Source organism: Sardina pilchardus, chromosome 8, assembly GCF_963854185.1.
Source record: "Sardina pilchardus chromosome 8, fSarPil1.1, whole genome shotgun sequence".
In the NCBI taxonomy this organism is placed as follows: Eukaryota; Metazoa; Chordata; class Actinopteri; order Clupeiformes; family Clupeidae; genus Sardina; species Sardina pilchardus.
Window position 1 is genome coordinate 31,142,195 of NC_085001.1, and position 21,075 is coordinate 31,163,269.

The window sequence follows — 21,075 nt, forward strand, 5'->3', positions numbered from 1 at the left end:
TGTTTTCTTATGACAAAGGGTGAAATTAGGCTTCTCTTCAAAGAATATAAAACAATGCATCATTACGAAAAGATAAAATTGACATGTGCTTGACCCAGTGACGGAACCTGTAATCCATTCCATGCACAATGGGATTGTGTTGTGAAGCGCCCTCTAGTGGGTGAAGGTCGGTACTGGACACGTCTCTGGCTAAAGACTCCAGAGCACTGACTGCAATTTCATCTCAGTGTGCCAGACAGCCAGAGCAACCCTATCGACAGGACTTCCGTGTGCGTTTGCTTTGAGAGCTGACCTGTGGACTGAAACTGGAATATCTTAGCGCATAGTTCTCGAGCATCTCTATTAAATCATCAGGTACTGGCAATATTTCATCGACTGAAAAGGTGAGGCCTGGGGCGAAGCTTTTTGTTGGTGCAACGTGATGCATAACCCTCTATCGACACAGCTAGGTTAGCTATCGTTAGCTAGCCAAAACAGCTTTGGGACTCCAACTGAACTAATGTATGATGTCTTTTCAAAGATGCTGTTCCATCGAGGAGTTAACATGTTTGATACATTTTAATGTAGCAACATTCAGTTTAGCCATATGCTGAGACTAACGTTCGGTCAATTGTTTCTGGTTTCTTGTCTCCAGTGGTGTCCTTGAATGGCGTCTCAAGTAAACAAACTACACAACTAATCTGTGAAAAGATTGATACTGTATCATTTAGGCCAAACTCTAGATTGCTAGCATATTTGGTGTTCATTTGGGATAATCACTTGGTTCAGTTGAAAGCGAAATTACGGTATTTGAAAATCTTCATTGAGCTGAAAATGATACAGTATGTTGACGTGTGCGCTTCCGGCGCTACTGTATAACTTAATTGTTGGACATGGGGCTGGGAAGGGAATGGTGTTCAGGTGGACTGGCCATGTCACTGGTTTATATCTGTAGAAAAGGCGGATTAACTGTGATTTAACTGGGCGTACTTTTGTTTTCTTTTGTGTGTTCAAGCGAGAGCAGCAATGGGTGCTCTCGGGAACGGGCGGCGAGTTGGCCGGTCCCCCCCACTACTGATTGCTGCTTTGACCACATGCATCCTCGTCTTGGGATTTAACTACTGGGTATCAAACTCCCGCAACACTGAACTACAGGTGATTGTTTGCATCAGGTTGCAGGATGAACACAATAGCTGTACAGTTTTTCCTCACCAGTGAGTTATGCCTAGTCTCCTGTTGGTTATATTTGGCAGACAAATGTCAACATTGTGATATGCAGTTTTGTGGCCTTGACTTCATATTTTGTCCTCTTTGGGACAGTACAGTATTATATATATATGGGTCATTCCACGCCAAATCAACCAGAGCCCACGCACTTGCGTCTCAAAAAAATCTGAAAAAAATACCATGTGTGCCTATGTTACCCAGGAGACACACTGTAAAATGTTTTTGTGCTAAGATCAATACTTTTCAAGTAACAGCCAGTTTTACAGGGGGAGGGGGGTGTCAAATTTGTTCTGCCTATTTTTTTTGTCAAAGTTCACAAGCTCATTGCTCAAGAACTAGAATCTGTAGGAGGCTCAAATTTTGCAGGCCTGTGCATAAATAGGAATAGTATGCAGTAAAATCACCACGAGTAGTCTGGATGATCCTGCATGGTCATAGCAGTCCCTCAAAGTTGATCAAAATTTTATTGGAGTTTTTGGCTGGGTTCTGTTTAGGCCTTCAGAAGACACATTTTTACTCAACATAGACTCTTGGGGTTTTTTTCTCATTGAGATAAGTAGAAACACTCTCCGAAAAAGCAATGAAGAGAAAGGAAAATCCATCAGGGACTGAACAGCAGACCTCACAAGATTGAAAAATAAATTTGGATCTCATATTCAGAGCACCCTAACACCTTGTGGGAATATACAAAGATTTTTTTTATATTTTTTTCTGTAATCTGCATTAGCTCTTCTTTTTAAAAACACCAATTTGACTTGTCTTATGCAAATCTTTCTTTTTCATTTCCCACCCTGAACAAGGGCAAAATGCACCATAGAGATCTATTGAGAGATTTGTTTTGTATAGAGTAACCACTAGGTGCCACTAAAATCACTGAATCACTGAAATTGCCGGGTGGGGACAAAACATATTGATCTCAATGGTGCATTTTGTCCATGTTTAGGGTGGAAAATGAAAAAGAAAGATTCGCATAAGACAAGTCAAATTGGTGTTTTTAAAAAGAGGAGGTAATGCAGATTATAGAAAAAAATATTTAAAAAATCTTTGTATATTCCCACAAGGTGTTAGGGTGCTCTGAATATGAGATCCAAAATTATTTTTCAAACTTGTGAGGTCTGCTGTTCGGTCCCTGATGGATTTTCTTTTCTCTTCATTCCTTTTTCGGAGAGTGTTTCTACTGATCTCAATAAGAGAAAAAAAATCAAGAGCCTATGTTGAGTAAAAATATGTCTTCTGTAAGCCTAAACAGAGCCCATCCAAGAACTCCAATAAAATTTTGGTCAACTTTGAGGGACTGCTATGACCATGCAGGATCATCCAGACTACTCGTGGTGATTTTACTGCACACTATTCCTATTTATGCACCAGCCTGCAAAATTTGAGCCTCCTACAGATTCTAGTTCTTGAGCAATGAGCTTGTGAACCTTGACAAAAAAAAGAGGTAAAACAAATTTGACACCCCCCTCCCCCTGTAAAACTGGCTGTTACTTGAAAAGTATTGATCTTAGCACAAAAACATTTTACAGAGTGTCTCCTGGGTAACATAGGCACACATGGTATTTTTTTCAAATTTTTTTGAGACGCAAGTGCGTGGGCTCTGGTTGATTTGGCGTGGAATGACCCATATATGCACTGATGTAAGCACATGTATGCTACGTTAAATGATCATATCATATTGCACCCTATTCTGTTCTCTCACTTTCTATCTCCGTTTGGTTGACCCATAGGCGCAAGTGTATGAGTTGGAAGCGCGTGTGCGGAGAGGTGAGGCAGACAGAGAGGAGGTCTCCCAAAGATGGGAGGAGGCCGAGGAGACCATGAGACGCCAGAGTCAGCAGATCAGAGAGCTCGAGGAGCAGCACCAGAGACAAGAGGTACACACACACGCACGCACACGCACGCACACACACGCAATCACCAGAGACAAAAGGTTCATATACGCACACAACCACCAGAACCAAGAGGTATACAAACACACACACACACACACACACACACACACACACAACCACCAGAACCAAGAGGTATACAAACACACACACACACACACACACACACACACACACACACACACACACACACACACACAACCACCAGAACCAAGAGGTATACAAACACACACACACACACACACACACACACAACCACCAGAACCAAGAGGTATACAAACACACACACACACACACACACACACACACAACAGTACCAAGAGGCACACACACATGCGCACACAAACACCAACGACAAGAGGTTCCCACACACACAGACACAACCACCAGCGTCAAGACTGCTGAGGCTGCAGACCACAGAGGGAGTACCCGCACTACCAGTTTGTGAACTCAAAACACACACTGTTCTGGGGACGGACCCGAACGCACGTGTAGGATTCTGTTGTCTATGGGTGTGTAGTGGATTAACATGGATCACTGATCTTTGTGTTTTTCAGGCCACGCTTCACATCAATGTATCGTCTTGCTCCAGAACTGTACAGGACATGAAGAGTAAGCAATACACACACACACACACACACACACACACACACACACACACACACACACACACACACACACACACACACACACACACACACACACACACACACACACACACACACACACACACACAGGCACCCACACACACACACACACACACACACACACACACACACACACACACACACACACACACACACACACACACACACACACACAGGCACCCACACACCCACACACCCACAAAAATTGAGCCCAGATCTTCTAGCGTCATCTCTACTTGTCTCCTGGTGTTAGTCTGGTGTTAGTCCACTGAGACTATTCCCCTGTAGAGCTGTAATATCTCATTAATGGTGTTGACTACACCTGCTACTTACCTGCCCCAGCCTGCTGCTGGAGTAGATGGACATGAAACACAGTGAGTCACATGCAGTCACACTCACTCTGTCTGTCTGTCTGTCTTCTGTTTCTCCATAGACCAGCTGAAGTCTCTGTCTGATGATGTGGAAAAGCTTCAAAAACAGCTGAACACGTGTCAGAGCTCTGTGAACACACTCAACAAAAAACTCACCTATGATACGTGAGTCTCTCTCTCTCTCTCTCTCTCTCTCTCTCACACACTCACATTCAAACAGAATAACACTGAATGAATGTGTGTGAAAGTTTGAGCAGTGTGTCAGGTAAACAATGACTAGGGTGGTGCCTTGAAACTGGTCAGTAACATTTGACTTCACATGCGTGGGTTTTCCTAGTTCTCTCTTAACACAAATATAGACACAAATCTGCCAGAGCTCAGCCTGGTATACAGACCCTAAGCAGGGAGGACAATGAGCAGAACAGCAAAGAGAATCAACAGGGAAGCAGATAAGAGCAGATCTGGAGAAGTCTCATAGCAAGCAAGAGCCATTGTGGACCAAAGCTCAAACGAGGACTCAAATGGAGACACAAGAGATAGTGCAGGAGCCTGGGGGCTCTTGACAGTGCAGCAAGAACAGCTGTTTAGCATTAGCCCTAGGAGTGCAGCTCGGCAACAGTGAAATGGCATTTTTTACACAGCCAGTCACTGGGGAGAATCTGATAGGCACACAAACACTACTAGATGAGCCTAACAGTAAGTGATGAAGAGCCCCCATAGTTAAAACGCCCATTCACTAACAGTGCATGAAACCCCATGAGTAAAGACTCAATGTCGTGTGTGTTTGTTTGTGCGCCCAGTGCCCAGTGTAACGTACAGATCCTGGCCGTGAAGGAGGACTGTGAGGAGAGGATGGCTGCGGCTGCTAAGGATGCTCAGAAAAGGCAAGAGAAGAGCCTACAGGTGAGAGCACTCACAACACTGATCTGATCTGATGTGATGAGCACAGCTCAAGCAATCATGAACAGAGGCCAGAACCGTCCGTTTTAGGAATGGCTGGTTAAGCTGCATTCAACGTTGTTATAACACTGCAAACCTACAGTATATCTGCTATTAATGTAGCTTTGCCAAACAAAATCAGCTGCTGCATAGTTTGTTACTTGGCGGCCATTATTGCTGAAGAACTACATTATTTGGCATTACTAGTGATTTATATAAATATGTTATTGAATTTTTGTGTCTTTGTTTACTTTTTGAATCCATGCTGGGTAAAGTATATGTATTAGCTGGGGCAGAGGGAGTCGTGAGGCTGTAGGTCTGATTTGAGAACAGCTAAAGGTGGGTCTTAAACACCCCGCTTTGTGCCTAACAGCACTCCTTGAGCCTACCTTACACTGATAAGATTTGGGAAAGATTCTTGAAAGATTGTAGCATTTTAACTAATGCCCCTCATTCAAGCTTTACTCAAAAGACTGCAATCTTTCAAGAATTCCCAGATCTTGTCAGTGTAAGGTCAGCTTTAGCTGTTCTAACATATCTGGAACCTACAGTCTCTTGGGGCTTATTGTTTATTTTACGATGGAACCTCTTTGGAGCTATTTGTCCACTTGTATTTACTGTGCGTGTGTGTGTGTGCGTGTGTGTGTGTGTGTGTGCGTGCATGTGTGTGTGTGTGTGCGTGCAGACAAATCCTGCCGTGTCTCCCCAGAAAGACACCCCACTCGTTGTGGGCAACCTTAGGTCCAATGTTGAGGATTCAGCCAACGGTACAGTCCAGAAACCCGAACAGCCCACCCAGTCAGCGGGCGACACACAGGCTGACCAAGCCCTGAACCTCACCGAGCTGAAGACCAATGACATCGTGGTCACTGAGGGTATGGTCCCACCCCGCTAAGAAACAGACACACAGCTACTCTGTCAGTCAGGTGAAGATGCACACCTCTCCAGGTGCTCTAGTGCTCAGGTGTTTGTGTTGTGTGTTCTCTGGGCTCAGGTGGGTCACCCACTCAGAAGACGCCCGCTGCCGAGGTGAAGGACAACGTCATTGCTCAGGAACTGGGCGGGGACATGAGTGTGATTGGCCAGAAGGATGAGCAGCCCCCCAAGGCCACTGCCAATCCTGACGCAGCGCAGGCGGCAAAACTCTCACTGACTGGAGGTTAGAGAATACACACACACGCGCACACACACACACACAAACACACACACCTGAACTTATTTTTTCTCTGCCTGCATGTAAAGATGCTCCGTGCTCACATGAATCTAAGTGAATAGATAAATGTGTGTAATGGAAGTTAGTGTTCCATAATGGAAATGCAATCAAGCTGGATCTGGTCTTATGGGTCTGTCTGTACAGAGGAAGCGCTGATGCCTGGTGATGGTCCAGTGGAGTACACAGACCAGACGGAGGCAGACAACACAGGTACTGTACACGGGCTCTTACATGCACCCACATGGCATTGGAGTTGAACTGGCAGCCCCACTTGGACCCCCTCTGCTTGTGTAAATAGCTCTTAAACATGACCGGTCCCCTAGCAGCACATTCAATCTGATCCACTGTATGTGTCCACAGAGAAAGACAACATTGATGAGTATGAAGACAACGAGCCGGAATCTGAGGACGACAAACAGGCAGCCCTTGCCCAAGACTGAGACCACACCACAGACTCCCTTGCACACACACTTGCACACACACACACACACTCACGAGGAGGTGAGGTGACAAGCATTTCCTGAGGCTTCTAGTGGAGCCTCTCACTTTAAAACTGGACCCATGGTCTCACTCCTGGACGCTTTTCAAGAACTCCTGTTGTTGTCTTTTTTTTTTTTTTTTTAACTTGATGTGACTGATTTGTTGTAGTTTGGTTGTAGGCGACTCTTTCTTTACTTTGAAGAATGGCTTAAGATAAATGAATGGCTTTTCCAGCACATTGAATGAAGAGGGAGGCCTCGTTTTGGATCATGAACAAATCTCTCTTCCTTCCCACTCCCTTAAACCAAGCTGTGGGCTCTGATTCAAGCCCAACCCAACTGGAGTCCAATTTGAAGACAAGACACTGTAAATCTTTTTTATATTAATTACCAAGTCTTTTATTCAACATTGAAATGAACTTCCGTTGTTGTGTGAAATTGCGTATTAGGCAGCTGGGATGATTGACTGTTAGATGTTTTGTCTGTATGTTTATTTGTGATGTCTTTGGAGTGTTGAGGAGAATAAACAACCTTCTTGGGGGGGTTCGGAGTTCCAGCGTACAGTTTGTCCTTTCAGCAGAAGAGTGTGTGTGTGCGTGCGTGTGCGTGCGGTCACACAGTAGAGAGGCCTCATATAATCTTCACCACAGGGAAATATTTGTGCGCGGAGAAATCGAACTCGGGCAAGGCCTGGGGCAGAGGGAGGAAACGGAGAGAGATGGGTGAGACAGATGAGAGAGCGATGGGTCATAAAGCCCCTCAGCTACACATTCCTGCCCCAGGAGGGGACAGTTCGACCAGCTCTGACCAGATGGATAATTACAGCCTGTCACTAGCACACAGACAGGCATGGAGATGACCTGCACTAAACAACTTAACATTATGGAATTGGTGTATTGAACTTAGATGAACTCATGTGGTGTGTGTGTGTGTGTGTGTGTGTGAGAGAGAGAAAGTGAGCCAATCTACACCCATTTACCTTAGTCTCTTTTTTATGTCCTCCGGCAAGCAGCTTCATCACTACAATGTTTGGTTTGGCAACTTTGAGAATCCGATTGACCTGCAACACAAATACAGAGTTAAGTAATACATATCTCTGAAGGCTAGGCAGTTTACTGGCAAATCCATATTCCCGTCTAACTCAAAGTACTCTGATTAATGTCATTTTGGTACCCAAAAATAGTCCCTAGGTCGTTTTTAGAGTTTTCCCTTAATACGACACAATAACTTTAAGCCAAAGCTTGTCTATTCATACTTAGCTGTCACGTGACTACCATGCCCAGTGGGCAAAAATGGCTAACGTTTGCATGTTTATAGCTATACACAAAGTGACATCTGTTCCGTTGTGTGATGAAGTCCTCATCTGAATATGTAGGCCTACACCCCGCCAGCCGGCGAATGACAGCTTGATAAGTAGTTTAAATAAATAAATAAATAAATAGCCTCGGCTTATCTCCTCGGCTGGGTTAGTGCATTCAATGGCACAACTATCTGGCATGTCGTTTTCACCTCAAAACACCAACTTCAGCGTAGTAAAACTGGCGACGTCCTGGCAAGATCTGTGATTAGTTAACTGGGTTTCGTTGCTGGAGAATAATGTTCTTGCCTGCCAGCCAATAGATGTGACATCATGTGCAAAGTATGAATTGCAATACTACATAGCCCCAGCACTGAAATATTGTGGCTAATTCATATTGACAGCATCTTGACATCATCTTAACTCAATAGGGGACATATCAGTGATCTTGCCTTAAGGGACCAAAGTTACTGACAACACCATTAGGTGTTCCTAGCTCCAGGGCCTGTGTGCAGCTGTGGTGGGTCTCGGGGGTGAGAGAGGAAGGGACTGACCTCTGCATCAGGGCTGGTGATGTTCTCCAAGATCAGCTTGGCCTGCTGGAAGTGTTTACTGGCCGCCATGTAGAGGTCTGCTGATTGAGGAGGGGGGCTGTACTTCTTCAGGTCAGACATCTCCTAGAACACAACAACAACCTTGGGTTCAGGCAAAAGGTACTGACATTTCATCTGAAAAACTTCAACGTGAACTTTATTATTTAGCTTTATATTATAGTACTGTAGGTTTTCATGTTATTATTTCTTAAAGGGCATGCTGCATGCCCATCACATTTCCACTGGATGTAGTGGACCTGAGTGTAGAGGTCACAGGTGAGAGTGTAAAGGTCAGCCCTTTACCTTAAACTGGATGTAGTGGACGGGCGGGGGCGTGACCACACTGTTGAAGGGGGCGAAGCGATGCTCATAGCGCACCTGTTCACTGTCCAGTTCAAACTGAGGCTTACGCACCTTACCGTCCATATCCAACGCTATCATAGTCTATGAGGGAGGGAAAGGTAGAGGGCAAAAGAACACGTAAACACAAACATATGTAGAACACAAACACGCTAAGAACACATGTAGAGCACAAGAACACAACAAAACTAAACCCATGTAGATGGCAACATCTAGTGTTGACTGAGAGAAAAGCAGTGTCTGGTTTGTCTATCCCCAATGATCTTATTGTGTGTGTGTGTGTGTATGCAGTAGGTGCATGTGAGAGAGAGCGTTACCTTATACATGCCAGCACACATGTTCTGGTAGGCCTGGCTCATGGTGATCTCTTTGCCTAGAGGACGAGCTGTGGACCCATAATAGCAGCATTAAAACACACACACACACACACACACACACACACACACACACACACACACACACACACACACACACACACACACACACACACACACACACACACACACACACACACACACACACACACACACACACACACACACACACACACACACACACACACACACACACACACACACACACACACACGAAGATCATTTAAATAATTACATAAAAAAAAAAATAGTAGCAGTCTATGCCTCCATCTTTTAGACATCCCTATACATTCATATGTGCTCTTCACTCTCTCTCTCACACACGCACACACACAGGCACACACACACACACACACACACACACACATACACACACATACACACGCACGCACACACACACGCACACACACACGTACTGTACACGCGTCTCCTCACCCTTTTTCTTCTTCTTGCTCTTCTTGCTGCTGCGGCCCTTCTGCTGCTCCTCCAGGATCCTCTCCTCGGCCATCTGAGAGCTGTCCGCCCGGCTCAGTGTTGACATCAGCCACGCGTACAGGAACTCCGACAGATACCTGATACAACACACAAGCACACTCTAACAGCCACACACACATTGGCATACACACACACACACACACACACTAACAGCAGACGGGGCAATTGCTGTCAAACTAAAATTACGAATATACACCCACACTCACAGAACACCACAACTGGGGCTGATAAACACGCACTCACACACATGTGCACACACACACACACACACACGTACCAGTAGATGTAGTAGTACTCGTGTGTGCTGTAGAGCTCGAGCTCAAAGCCGCTGAGCAGGTAGAGGATCATGATGCGCAGGCTGTGGTACAGCACCCAGGTGCCCACACAGGCCAGGTGCTGCCGGCCCGGCTCCAGCTTCAGCAGCAGGCTGTGGAGGGCAGCGTCCACTTTCTCAGCCTACACACACACACACACACACACACACACATATCAACACATTAAAGAGTCCACTTTCTCAGCCTATACACACAGTTACACACACACACACACACACACACACACACACACACACATCAACACATTAAAGAGTCCACTTTCTCAGCCTACACACACACACACACACACACACACACACACACACACACATCAACACATTAAAGAGTCCACTTTCTCAGCTTATACACACAGTTACACACACACACACACACACACACACACACATCAACACATTAAAGAGTCTATTTTCTCAGCCTATACACACAGTTACACACACACACACACACACACACACACAAACACATTAAAGAGTCCACTTTCTCTGCCCACACACACACACACACACACACCTCAACCCCTCAAGTCTCAGACGACAGTGGTTCAGTTACCTAGGAAGTGTCTAATACACAGCCCAGGGTGTGGGTTTATAGTGTCGGGTTTCACAGCCGCCTTGCTGACCAGCCACTGACTGTGAGTAATGATACGACAGGTGTAACCACAGCTTAGCAGATCCGCTTTGTGTGTGTCAAAGTTACTCTCTCTCTCTCACTCACTCTCTCACCACCACACACACTCACACACACCTCGTCTTGAAGTGTGGCAAACTCCTCTAGTATGTGTCCCAGCTTGTCTCTCTGTCGAGCGCGGTTGTGTCCGTGAATCTGGATCAGGCTGCAGAACGGCTGCACATTCACACATAACATCAGGTCACACCATGTTATCACAACACCATAAAGACTATAGAATGAACACAAAACAACCAAAGACAACAGTAGAGGCATATAGGACATTATCACACATTATCACATCTTCTAGATATGCAGACACACAACAAGAACCATGGCAGTAGCACACAGCACGCTGCAGATAGACACTACTGAGGCGTGAAGGGGACATACCCGTGAACAGTGTGTGAGGAAGGAGTCGATGTAGTCTTTGGCCTGGGGATTATTATACAGACTGCATCTAGAGGGAGACACAAGCCATAGTACAGAAATGGTTAGCTTAAAAGCTCACATTCTCACCACACACACACACACACACGATCACACTCTCTCTCACACGCTTACACTCTCTCGCTCACACGCTTATGCCCTCTCGCTCACACCCTCTATCATCACACACACACACACACACACACACACACACACGACGCTTACTTAGAGGACAGGACTGGTGGACTGACAAAGCTTCGGAGGGCGTCTTTGATGAGATCCTGCATGAGGTGCGTTCCAAACACTTTCTTATTGTCAATTAAAAACGTCGTCTGCAAAACACACATACAAATACACAGCACACACAACAAACACAAAAATGTGACATTTATTTCCCCAGATCTATTGATTATGTTGAAAATGGACCAGTCTGGGGGAAATGGACCATTTACATACATGACCTAGATTTGTCATTGTAATCTAATTGATCATACCTTTCTGATTATAACCGGTACACATTATCTCTATGACCTCATGCTGTTTTTGTTTTTTGTTTTGTTTTATTTTCTGTTTTTCCCTCTGTAGCATTTTCTTTCCTTGTTTAACCCTTTACTGTTTCTGTGAAAAAAACTATACTAGCACTGTACTGTCCATGGATTGCTGGTAGAGGCTCACATGCCATCTGTAATCTTCTTGTAACTTGACAGGATTGTTCTGTGGGTCAGTATACAGTGTTGTGTTCATAAATAAAAAGTATATTAAAAAAAAGAAACAAAATGGACCAGTCTGATAGGAGATGCCCGCGGGCTATATGGCTTACCTGTAGAAGAGACCTGGAGAGTACACAGGGAGACTGCTCACTGAACTCACAGAAGAAATCCTACAAAGGAAGCCACAGTTGGATTAGAAAGACAATGCAGTGCTGTTCTGCTACTGGTGCTGTTCTGATACTGTTGAAGTGCTCCATCAGTTCCATCTGCCTGTTCATGTTCTCCCTCAATGTGCATGTTAAGGAGTGTGTGTGTGTGTGTGTGTGTGTGTGTGTGTGTACCAGAATGCCATGCAGGTTGGTGGTGTTGATGATGTTGCAGACGGTGATGATGCGCTGGATGAGTTTGCTGAAGTACTCCACCATCTCCTCCCTCTTCATGATCTTTGCGTAACGAGGAAACGTCGGGGGCAGGAGCCTCTGATTCACCAGGGGCTCGAATCCCATCATAATTGGGTGATCTGCACACACACACACACACACACACACACAGAATGTTATTTGAAGCTATAGTCCGTGATACAGGTACAATGTTGCTCTATAGTGGCGACCACCACCATTTGGTTTGGTTTCCATGGTGAAGAAAACCCTACCTCCTTTAGTGGTGTCATTATGGGGTTGGTTGCCATGGTGAATGGTTGAGTGGATGGCAGACAGGAGGTCAGCTGCTTGAGTCATCAGCTTCTGAGCCTCACTCACTGCACTGGTCTGTCGATCAATTACTCAATCAATCAATCAATCAATCAATCAATGGTAAGTGTGTACTTGTGGTGTAGGCCACTGTAGGAGGGGTTGTACCTCTTTCTTGGTGAAGGCAATGAGTGCAGTGAGGAGGAGACGTGTAAACTTGACTCTGCTGAACAGGGCCAGGCACTGTTGATGCTATTTCACACACGCACACACACACACACACACACACACGCGCACAGAAATAGATATTACTGATAGAGATACACCAACACACTAGCATACAACTGAAGGCTCCTAAAGCAGTTGTGATTGCCCCGGAGGCGTACTGATGGAGAGCAGGAGAGGGACGTTACCTCCAGCTCCACCTCAGGGTCTCGGTCCTCCCCCTGCCTGCTGCGTGTGCTCTGAGAGGGACGAGGAGGAGAGAGGGAGAGAGGGAGAGGAAGGGAGAGAGGGAGAGAGAGAGAGAGGAAGGGAGAGAGAGAGAGAGAGAGAGAGAGAGAGAGAGATGACAGGATGAGGAAAAGAAAGTAGGGAGAGTGAGACATGGATGGGCAGATCAAATGTAAGATCTTCAAGCTTTTCAAGATTTTTCAAGACACAGTTGAAAGTTGAAGGTCTGCTTACCTTAACTCTTCTCTGGAGGTCATCTTCCACATCCTTCAGCATACCTGTTCTCACGCAAACACACAATGTCAAATTTCAGATGACAAGTCATCTGGAAAACTGATTCCAAGGTTCAATAGTGTATCTGTGGCCTCACCTGTCACTCGTAGGTCTGTCACGTTGTTAGCCATTTTAAATCCATAGGTCATGGCCTGGAAATCTTCCTGAAATGCCAGCAGCATTATTAAGACACAGTATGGCATGTGTGAGCATACTGAGGATGTGAATAAAGCAGGTGCAAAAACAGACGAGCAGTCAGATGGGATTCAGCTCTAGAGCAGAAAAATGTGTCTGTCTGCTAATAAAACACTTTGCTTTTTCTGTGTACTACAGTACTACAACAACATCCATCCCCAATCTGGTGTGTGTACGTATGCATCTTTAGCAAGCAAGATCGTGATCGCGTGTGTCACATGTGTGTGTGTGTGTGTGTGTGTGTGTGTGTGAGTCTGACCTCCTCGAACACAGCTGCCTTGTTGATCTTGTCACGGGCGATGTCACACAGCTTGAGCAGGCCCAGGCAGAAGGCCTTGAGGGGAGGGTCCTGGATGAGCTCTGGGTTGTGCACATACAGGCAGGTGAAGACTGTCTGGGCTAGAGAGTGGCCCTCCAACCATGTGATCTGTGGGAGAGACAGAGGAGACAGGGAGAAGAGTTATGCTACAAGAAAACAAAGGTGTGTGTCTTAATGATGTGTCTTTACGGTGTGCATGTTAGGTTATCTGTACAAGCATGAATTGCATGTGTGTGTGTGTGTGTGTGTATTATATTAAAGGCTGAAGAACCAGTGAAATAGTGTGTGTGTGTGTGTGTGTGTGTGTGTGTGTGTGTGTGTGTGTGTGTGTGTGTGTGTGTGTGTGTGTGTGTGTGTGTGTGTGTGTGTGTGCATTACCAGACAGCAGAAGCAGGTGTCTATGATGCCGATGAGCTCCGGCAGACTTAAGTCTCGTACACGTATCGCCCCCTCCTGCACACACACAACACAGCAGAGCGCGCTCTTCACTCCATCATCTGTATCCTACTTATCCTTGCCTGACACTCATCTCTGTTCATTATAAGAGAGAGAAGTTGGTTAAAGAAGAAAAAAGAAATGTACCTTCACAGCCTGCTCAAAGTTGAGCACCTTCCGGTTCACTTGGTTACCGATCATTCCAGCATCCATCTTTGGGTCCATCATCTCGATGGCGGACATGGCCTCAAAGAGCCCAAACCTAGACACACACACACACATACAAACACACACACACACACACACACACACAGAGAGAGAGTACATGGAGCTGTGTTCACTACTGTGAGGCACTATATGACAACATCATAATATGTTATGAACTGCAAGAGCATGTGCATCTCCGGAGTACAGAATGGATGAGCACTGGACTCACAGTTTGTCATGGAGCAGCTCTCCGAGGTTCAGCTCTAAAAGAGAAAAACACATGAGATACGTGACTGTATGTTTCACAGTGATGCATGTTCATAACACAATCAGAACTGTGTAATTCTCTCTTGGCTAATGTTTATACACACACGCACACGCACACACGCGCACACACGCGCACACACGCGCACACACACACACACACACCTCTGCAGGCTGCTTTAAAGTCCTGGGTGATATCCACCCAGTTTGCATTGCTTCTCATCTTCTCTGGCACTCCAAGACTCCAGCCAGCATCATCCTCCTCCACCGATGACTTCATCACCATGGAGACGCCTGCACACACACAATGAAAAAGAGAGGTAGAGCGAGAGAGAGAGAGAGAGAGAGAGAGAGAGAGAGAGACTATTCAGCGCAGTGCAATCACCCCTCTAGGGCAGAAGTGTCAGTTTGCTAGGCTGACAGAAGGTCAAGTTGATCTGACAATCCCATTGGTTTAACTGAGGCCTCCAGCAATAAAAGGGCTTCTTTGCAGAGTAGCTGTGTCTCATTCCAGGGGCTGCGTGGTTACTGTGTGTGTGAGAGCCAATCTCAAAGAAGCACTCAGCAGACTAGGGAATTTGACCAATTGTGTGTGTGTGTGTGTGTGTGTGTATGAAGCATGCACACAAGCACCTACAGTCACATTACAGTCCATGATTTCAAGCTACATATTAAGCTACACAGTATCTGTTGGTATGCTCTTGTGGTTATTCCACATCGACCGTGTTAGTGTGTCTCTCTGCTGTCAGTTTGAGCTTGACTCACTGTCACTGATCCATTACAGATAAATGAGTGATTGATCAGATTCTCTGCAATCTAGAACACCATCTGCATGTAGAACACCATCTGTCTAGCACACCAAGTGATAGATTGTTATGAAATATTAGCAGCTCCATTGCTTCGCGAAGAAAAACAGACGTCGCCAGGTAACAACTAGAACAAGAAACGTCAAAATACTTGATGTTTAAAAGTCATGCAGAAGTTAATAAATACACACATTAGTTAATTCCAGTCAATGCATTTTTGATGCGACTGGCTGTCCCTGTCAATAACGAAACTTGGTCTGTTAATGTTGCAGCCAGGACCTTTCATCGCAACACACAGACAGCCACAGACAACTGACATTAGCTGGCTAGCCGAGAGGTAGTGCCATAACGCAATTTCATAAACAGACGGAGCTGTTCTCATAATTCTAATATGTTTAATGCTCCTTATACAGTATCCTACGAATATTTCGCTTTCATTTTGAAAAATATAAAGCATCATACCTTTGAATGAGCAATCTTCGAGAAAAAAAACCGTGGCTACTATGCTATTGCATTAATGAAGAGACATGGAGCAGCGGCGACTGAAAACATCGTCATTTCCCGATATGCATTATGGGAGATGTCGTCTCTTTAGAGAATAAACATCTGAAGTGCAATTGGATTTTAAGCCTTTAAAATACAATTTCCCACAAACCTGCAGTGTTCTATCATATTGACGCGTCTTCTTTTGAATTTACTACATTTCCCATCAGTAGGGATTGTCTCGCGCAAAGCAGACTGTGGTTTGTTGTCTCACGGTCTCACCTCAGTTCAGAGGTTGAGTGTAAATAATCGGGCGTTGCGTCCAAGACGAATAGAAATGTGGAACTGACACGCCCAAATGGGACAACGTTTCTCAGCATCCTAGGTTTGTGAAACATTTTTTCTTATTTCTTTGCCTCATACCAGGTACAGGGCGGCTCATGTTTATGGGCATCATTAGTGTACCATACCATTAGTTAGCAAGCTTGTAGACTAGCTTCCTAGCTAGTTGAATAGGCTAGCCAACGTTAATTTACTTTGGGTCTCAGCAGGTGCATTGGTTGGTTGTCCCAGCCAGTTTGGGCTATTCTGTCAGTCACGTTAGACCAAGCTGGTAGCTGGCAGTTGTAGTAACGTTAGTATCATTAAGATTTAATGCATTCTCATATGGCAGCTGCAAGCCGTGACCAGTAAGGCCATTGTGGGGTTAGAATAGCTAATATCTGTTTAAGACTGGTTGCGCCCTGTGGCTAACACTGAACTGTGGCTACTGGGCGCTCTGTGTCTCAGCAGGCGCAGATAAGGGCGTTAAATAGCCAGCCGGGCTAGCGCAATATAGCCATGATCTGACAGCCTTGACAGCTAACGTTAAGCGTCACTAAGCTTGGGGATCGAGGATTATTAGCTGGGTGGTTTTCAGACCTGTAGGTTACTCTAGTGTTTCACGTTCCAGGCTGTTGCTTCAGAAACACGGTATGTAGACGTTAGCCTTATTCATTCTAAATCCAGAGATAACGTTAACTAAGCGTCACAGACATATATGCCAGATTGTCATCTTAACTGACCATGTTTTAATTAACTTAGAATCATCAAGATTGTATTGTGAGATCGGATTGCTGGAGGGAATGTGTATGATTTGCGTTAACTAAATGCAAGTGGGCAGGTGGTGATGACAGTTCAGGTCAGGGCACGTCGAAGGCCTGTCTGCTACATCCTAGGTTTGCTAAAAACAATGTTGCGGTAATTGACCTGTCGGGGGGCACTGTGGATGCGCGATGAGGGAATATCAACTGATACAGTCGGTCGCTCATCTGTGCTCGCTGGGTACTAGCTATCAGATTAATCTGGTGTCCTCTTGCTGTACGGCTAGGGCACACTCGGCCCTGAACGAGATAAAGTCACAGATCATTGTGTCCCCACCCATAGTGATCAGATCAGTGTTGGTGTAAAGATGGAGAGGGGAGCGAGTCCAAATGAGAAGGTAACGCTGGGGATTGAATTCACAGGAAGGTGTAGAATCTCATCTGCTGGCATGAGATGTTGTTTTCCTATCCACATTCGTTGGGCTGATGTTTGTGAGAAGAGGACATGTATTGATTGTTTAATATAATTATAATTCTGTATTTATTGTTTAATATAATTATAATTCTCTGTAGGTGACAAACAGGCGCTTGGGTGTGGAGATATGAATAAACCCAAAATGTCTTCGGAGAAAGGGTGAGTCGAACACATAAACATTGACAAAACACGTACCCATGCAGACATGCGTTGCTAACCCACATCACTAAGTGTGAGTGTGTGTGTGTTTGTGCAAGAAGATGTATGTGTGTTTGAGTGTGTACTCGAGTGCCTAAATTTACTGGCTAGTTCTGCCAACACGAGAATGTCACATCCAGATGCAGCATGGTGGTCAAAGCATAGATGACTGAGTCATCCTCTAGGGAAAGGATGAAGAGTCTGTGTGTCTGTGGGTGGGTGGGAATAAAGAAATGTGTTGTCTGCCTGAGCTAGATGTTACCCCATCCAGAACAGCAGCTGTGTGTGTGTGAGTGCACGCACGCACGCGTGTGTGTGTGTGTGTGTGTGTTTCTGTGCGTGTGTCTGTGCGTGTGTGTGTGCGTGCGTGTGTGTGCATGCGCATGTGTGTGTGTGTGTGCGCGACTGTGCGTGTGTGTTCTCTGGGAAAGAGTGGATATTTCCAGTGCAGTTCAGTGGGTTGTCATACTTCAGTCCATATTTAGTAGCAATTTCTGCTCAACTTCAGTCAGCCTCAGATTCTCACAGACCCTCTCTCTCTCTCCCCCCTCTCTCTCCTCTCTCTCCTCTCTCTCTCTTTATCTATGCATGCACACTCTCACATCCAGACAGAGTGAGGGTTTTGTCATATGAGCCAGGCAGTTAAATAGTGAATTTAATCTTAGCAGGATGTTTATTAGTTTATTAGATTCTGTTGATATGAGCTCAGTGCTGGCATAGATTGTACACACACCACACATTCATCTCATTTCGTAGACTGCCAAGGAAAAAGTCACATCCATATGCATCATGTGTGCACACACACTGACAGGCCTTAGTATTCAGAAATGATCCCCATCAGAAAATCAGATAAAGACAACAATTTAGCCAGAGCTCTGAATTTAACTGATCAGTGCTGCCCTCTGCTGGGAGACACTAAAACTGTTTTGGCTGCACAAAATCATGAATAGCTATTCAGTGAAAGCCTCAGAGACCAAATGCAAACGAATGCACACGCTTGCATGTAACATTTAATTTTGTACACGGAAAATAAAGTATGTGTGTGTGTGTGTGTGTGTGTAGTGTTCCCAGCAGCTCCAGGGTGCTGATGTTGCTGGGCCAGCTTGAGAGAATGAATGGAGAGGCCATGCTGTCAGACGCAGATATCAGCCGGCAGATCACCAGCAAGATTCTGCATCTCATCCAGACGCAGGGTAAGAGCACAGCACCTCTTACGCACACACACTCACACACATTGTGTATAGTTAGCTTTGCTACAATACAACATGCACAATATATGCCCAAATGGTATTTACTTCCAACCAGTATGGCACTCGGTAGAGTGTGAACCTCCACTGAGGTCTATCAATCTCCTTTGAGGGCCATATGCTGTCTCTCACAACAATGGAACATGTGGAACTGCATTTGCGCAGATGCCCTTTGAGCCAGATTGGCTCCAAAATGTAATGGGCCTTCCTTGTCCTATTCTACATGTATGTGTAATGCTTGTAACAAACAAACAACAATCACAAGAAGACAACAACCAACAAACGGACACGGGTGGAAACATAGACGGTGGGATTTGGTGGGATAGTCATACTGTATGCTGGCTCGAACAAATATTTGACCCAAGCCATAGCCATTAGAAACAATGTTATTCATTGTGTCACTACACACAAACAGTGTGTCACATCTGTTGAAACCCTTTTGGCACTGAACAAACACAGAGGCGTCTTCTGTTCTACATCTGACCTTTAACATCTCACGCTTTGATCTGTGCTTCACTGGTCCCGCTGGATAGAAGCGCAGTACCTCTAGCCTCTATGAGGAAAGTAAACATGAGCAAAACATATTACATATAACACACACAACATATTAGTTACAATCTGTGGATATTCATTTTCAGGAATAGTAAATTCTCATCCTGACACAAACATTCTATGCCTCTCACTCACTCACCACTCGCTAAATCTCTCTCACACACACACACACACACACACACACACTTGGACAGAAATGGAAGAGTCTGTGCCTGACCTGAAACAGGGGTGTGTGGAGTCTCAGTGGTGTGTTGCTGAATGGACTACTGCGTGCTGCTGTCCTTTAGGTCTGTGGGTTAGTGTGTCATAGTGAGACACTGGTGCACACACACACACTTATAGACGGCGCAGGTGTCAGCTGTCAGTCTCCTCTCATACCACTATGGCCAAGTTTGACACCCAATCTCCCCTCTCAATCCATCTCTTTTTACCAGTTAATCCCCAGGACTCACGCACACACACGCACGCACACACACACACACACACACACACACACACACACACACACACACACACACACACACACACACACACACACACACACACACACACACACACAGGCAAGCACATGCACACACACCCTCCTTATCATACAGACATACTGTATGGTGAACACTACAGGATATGATCTTATGTCAGACATACACCACTAAATGTGCAAATTCTAGCCCAACTCTCTGCTGTGTTTTTGTGTAGAGAAGACACACACACACACACACACACACTCTCTCACATTGGGGCGACTGGGTGGCCCTTTATGTGTTAGGGAGAAGTTCCTCCAGTTCATTAGAGGACTTAAGTCGATAATGGCCCGCCACAACCGTTCCGAGAGTGACAGATGCAGAGGCACCCCATTGGCTAATGGTGCGACACCTCATTCTCTCACCTCTGCGACTCCTCGAGTCCTTTCATCAGGGTGGCCCTGCCTTCACCTCGCCCCCGTTAACCTCAGAGCTTTGCCTCGCTGCCCACATGCCAGCGTAATCTGACTGGCACTAAAAGAGGCAAAAACAAACTTCGCACCTCGCTGGCATCCTGCTGTCAATCAGTCAGCGCCTCCCTGATCAGATTCTCCTGTGTCTGCACTCCCCCTCGCCAGCCGCCTTATGCTGAGTGGAGATATGAATGTGTTGGGCGGGGGCACAGCTGGGTTGGGTTACAGGATAGGCCCCTGTGCTCTCTCTCTCTCTCTCTCTCTCTCTCTCTCTCTCTCTCTCTCTCTCCCTCCCCCTCTCTCTCTCTTTCTCTCTTCATCATCTATGGAAGAGTTACCATGAAGAATATGGTCTCTCATTTATGCTATAAGAATGATGTGAAAGCTTCTAAGACTAAGCATGCTTTGACACTGTTTGATTTGGGTGGGTTAATGTGTATATATTATACACACACACACA

General features: G+C 45.5%; 3 protein-coding genes across 6 annotated transcripts in view; 2 read left to right on the top strand and 1 right to left on the bottom strand.

Annotated features, from left to right (window-relative positions):
• Positions 1–233: 233 nt before the first annotated feature.
• On the top strand, positions 234–7,294 carry golm1 (golgi membrane protein 1). Of its 2 annotated transcripts, none has more exons than XM_062543594.1 (10): positions 234–354; positions 995–1,134; positions 2,934–3,080; positions 3,653–3,707; positions 4,176–4,278; positions 4,914–5,016; positions 5,738–5,927; positions 6,047–6,211; positions 6,410–6,475; positions 6,626–7,294. In XM_062543594.1, exons 2-10 carry the CDS (start codon positions 1,006–1,008, stop codon positions 6,703–6,705), a joined length of 1,038 nt encoding a protein of 345 aa, XP_062399578.1. In that variant the 5' UTR covers positions 234–354; positions 995–1,005; the 3' UTR covers positions 6,706–7,294. The 2 variants fall into 2 exon arrangements, with proteins under 2 accessions (XP_062399578.1, XP_062399577.1); XM_062543593.1 differs by having other exon boundaries at positions 241–383.
• naa35 (N-alpha-acetyltransferase 35, NatC auxiliary subunit) lies at positions 7,119–19,682 on the bottom strand. 3 transcript variants are annotated; one of them, XM_062543591.1, is made up of 23 exons: positions 19,614–19,682; positions 15,004–15,132; positions 14,804–14,837; positions 14,515–14,629; positions 14,311–14,385; positions 13,873–14,040; positions 13,516–13,582; positions 13,380–13,423; positions 13,106–13,156; positions 12,861–12,944; positions 12,656–12,770; positions 12,345–12,523; positions 12,114–12,173; positions 11,519–11,625; positions 11,258–11,324; positions 10,943–11,041; positions 10,141–10,319; positions 9,804–9,940; positions 9,312–9,379; positions 8,938–9,078; positions 8,596–8,718; positions 7,724–7,804; positions 7,119–7,434 (listed from the first exon to the last, which is right to left on the bottom strand). In XM_062543591.1, exons 2-23 carry the CDS (start codon positions 15,122–15,124, stop codon positions 7,375–7,377), a joined length of 2,175 nt encoding a protein of 724 aa, XP_062399575.1. In that variant the 5' UTR covers positions 15,125–15,132; positions 19,614–19,682; the 3' UTR covers positions 7,119–7,374. The 3 variants fall into 3 exon arrangements, with proteins under 3 accessions (XP_062399575.1, XP_062399576.1, XP_062399574.1); XM_062543592.1 differs by lacking the exon at positions 19,614–19,682 and adding an exon at positions 16,107–16,226 and having other exon boundaries at positions 12,861–12,935; XM_062543590.1 differs by lacking the exon at positions 19,614–19,682 and adding an exon at positions 16,107–16,226.
• The window catches only part of agtpbp1 (ATP/GTP binding carboxypeptidase 1), a 32,913-nt gene continuing 28,218 nt past the window's right edge, over positions 16,381–21,075 (top strand). Inside the window, exons 1-3 of the mRNA XM_062544189.1 lie at positions 16,381–16,512; positions 17,783–17,843; positions 18,945–19,075. Of these exons, the coding sequence (XP_062400173.1) occupies positions 17,812–17,843; positions 18,945–19,075 (163 nt within the window). The 5' untranslated portion in view covers positions 16,381–16,512; positions 17,783–17,811. The remainder of the gene's footprint in view (positions 16,513–17,782; positions 17,844–18,944; positions 19,076–21,075) is intronic.

Bases quoted from the DNA above. Each gene is read 5' to 3' on its own strand.
- naa35 (XM_062543591.1), bottom strand. From the start codon at position 15,124: ATGGTGATGAAGTCATCGGTGGAGGAGGATGATGCTGGCTGGAGTCTT. The intron at 14,041-14,310 runs GTAATGCACACA...TCTCTCCCACAG, and splicing joins ACACCTGCTTCTGCTGTCTG to ATCACATGGTTGGAGGGCCA. The intron at 7,435-7,723 runs GTAAATGGGTGT...CCTCTGCCCCAG, and splicing joins GACATAAAAAAGAGACTAAG to GCCTTGCCCGAGTTCGATTT.
- golm1 (XM_062543594.1), top strand. From the start codon at position 1,006: ATGGGTGCTCTCGGGAACGGGCGGCGAGTTGGCCGGTCCCCCCCACTA. The intron at 4,279-4,913 runs GTGAGTCTCTCT...TTGTGCGCCCAG, and splicing joins AAAAAACTCACCTATGATAC to TGCCCAGTGTAACGTACAGA. The intron at 5,017-5,737 runs GTGAGAGCACTC...GTGTGCGTGCAG, and splicing joins GGCAAGAGAAGAGCCTACAG to ACAAATCCTGCCGTGTCTCC.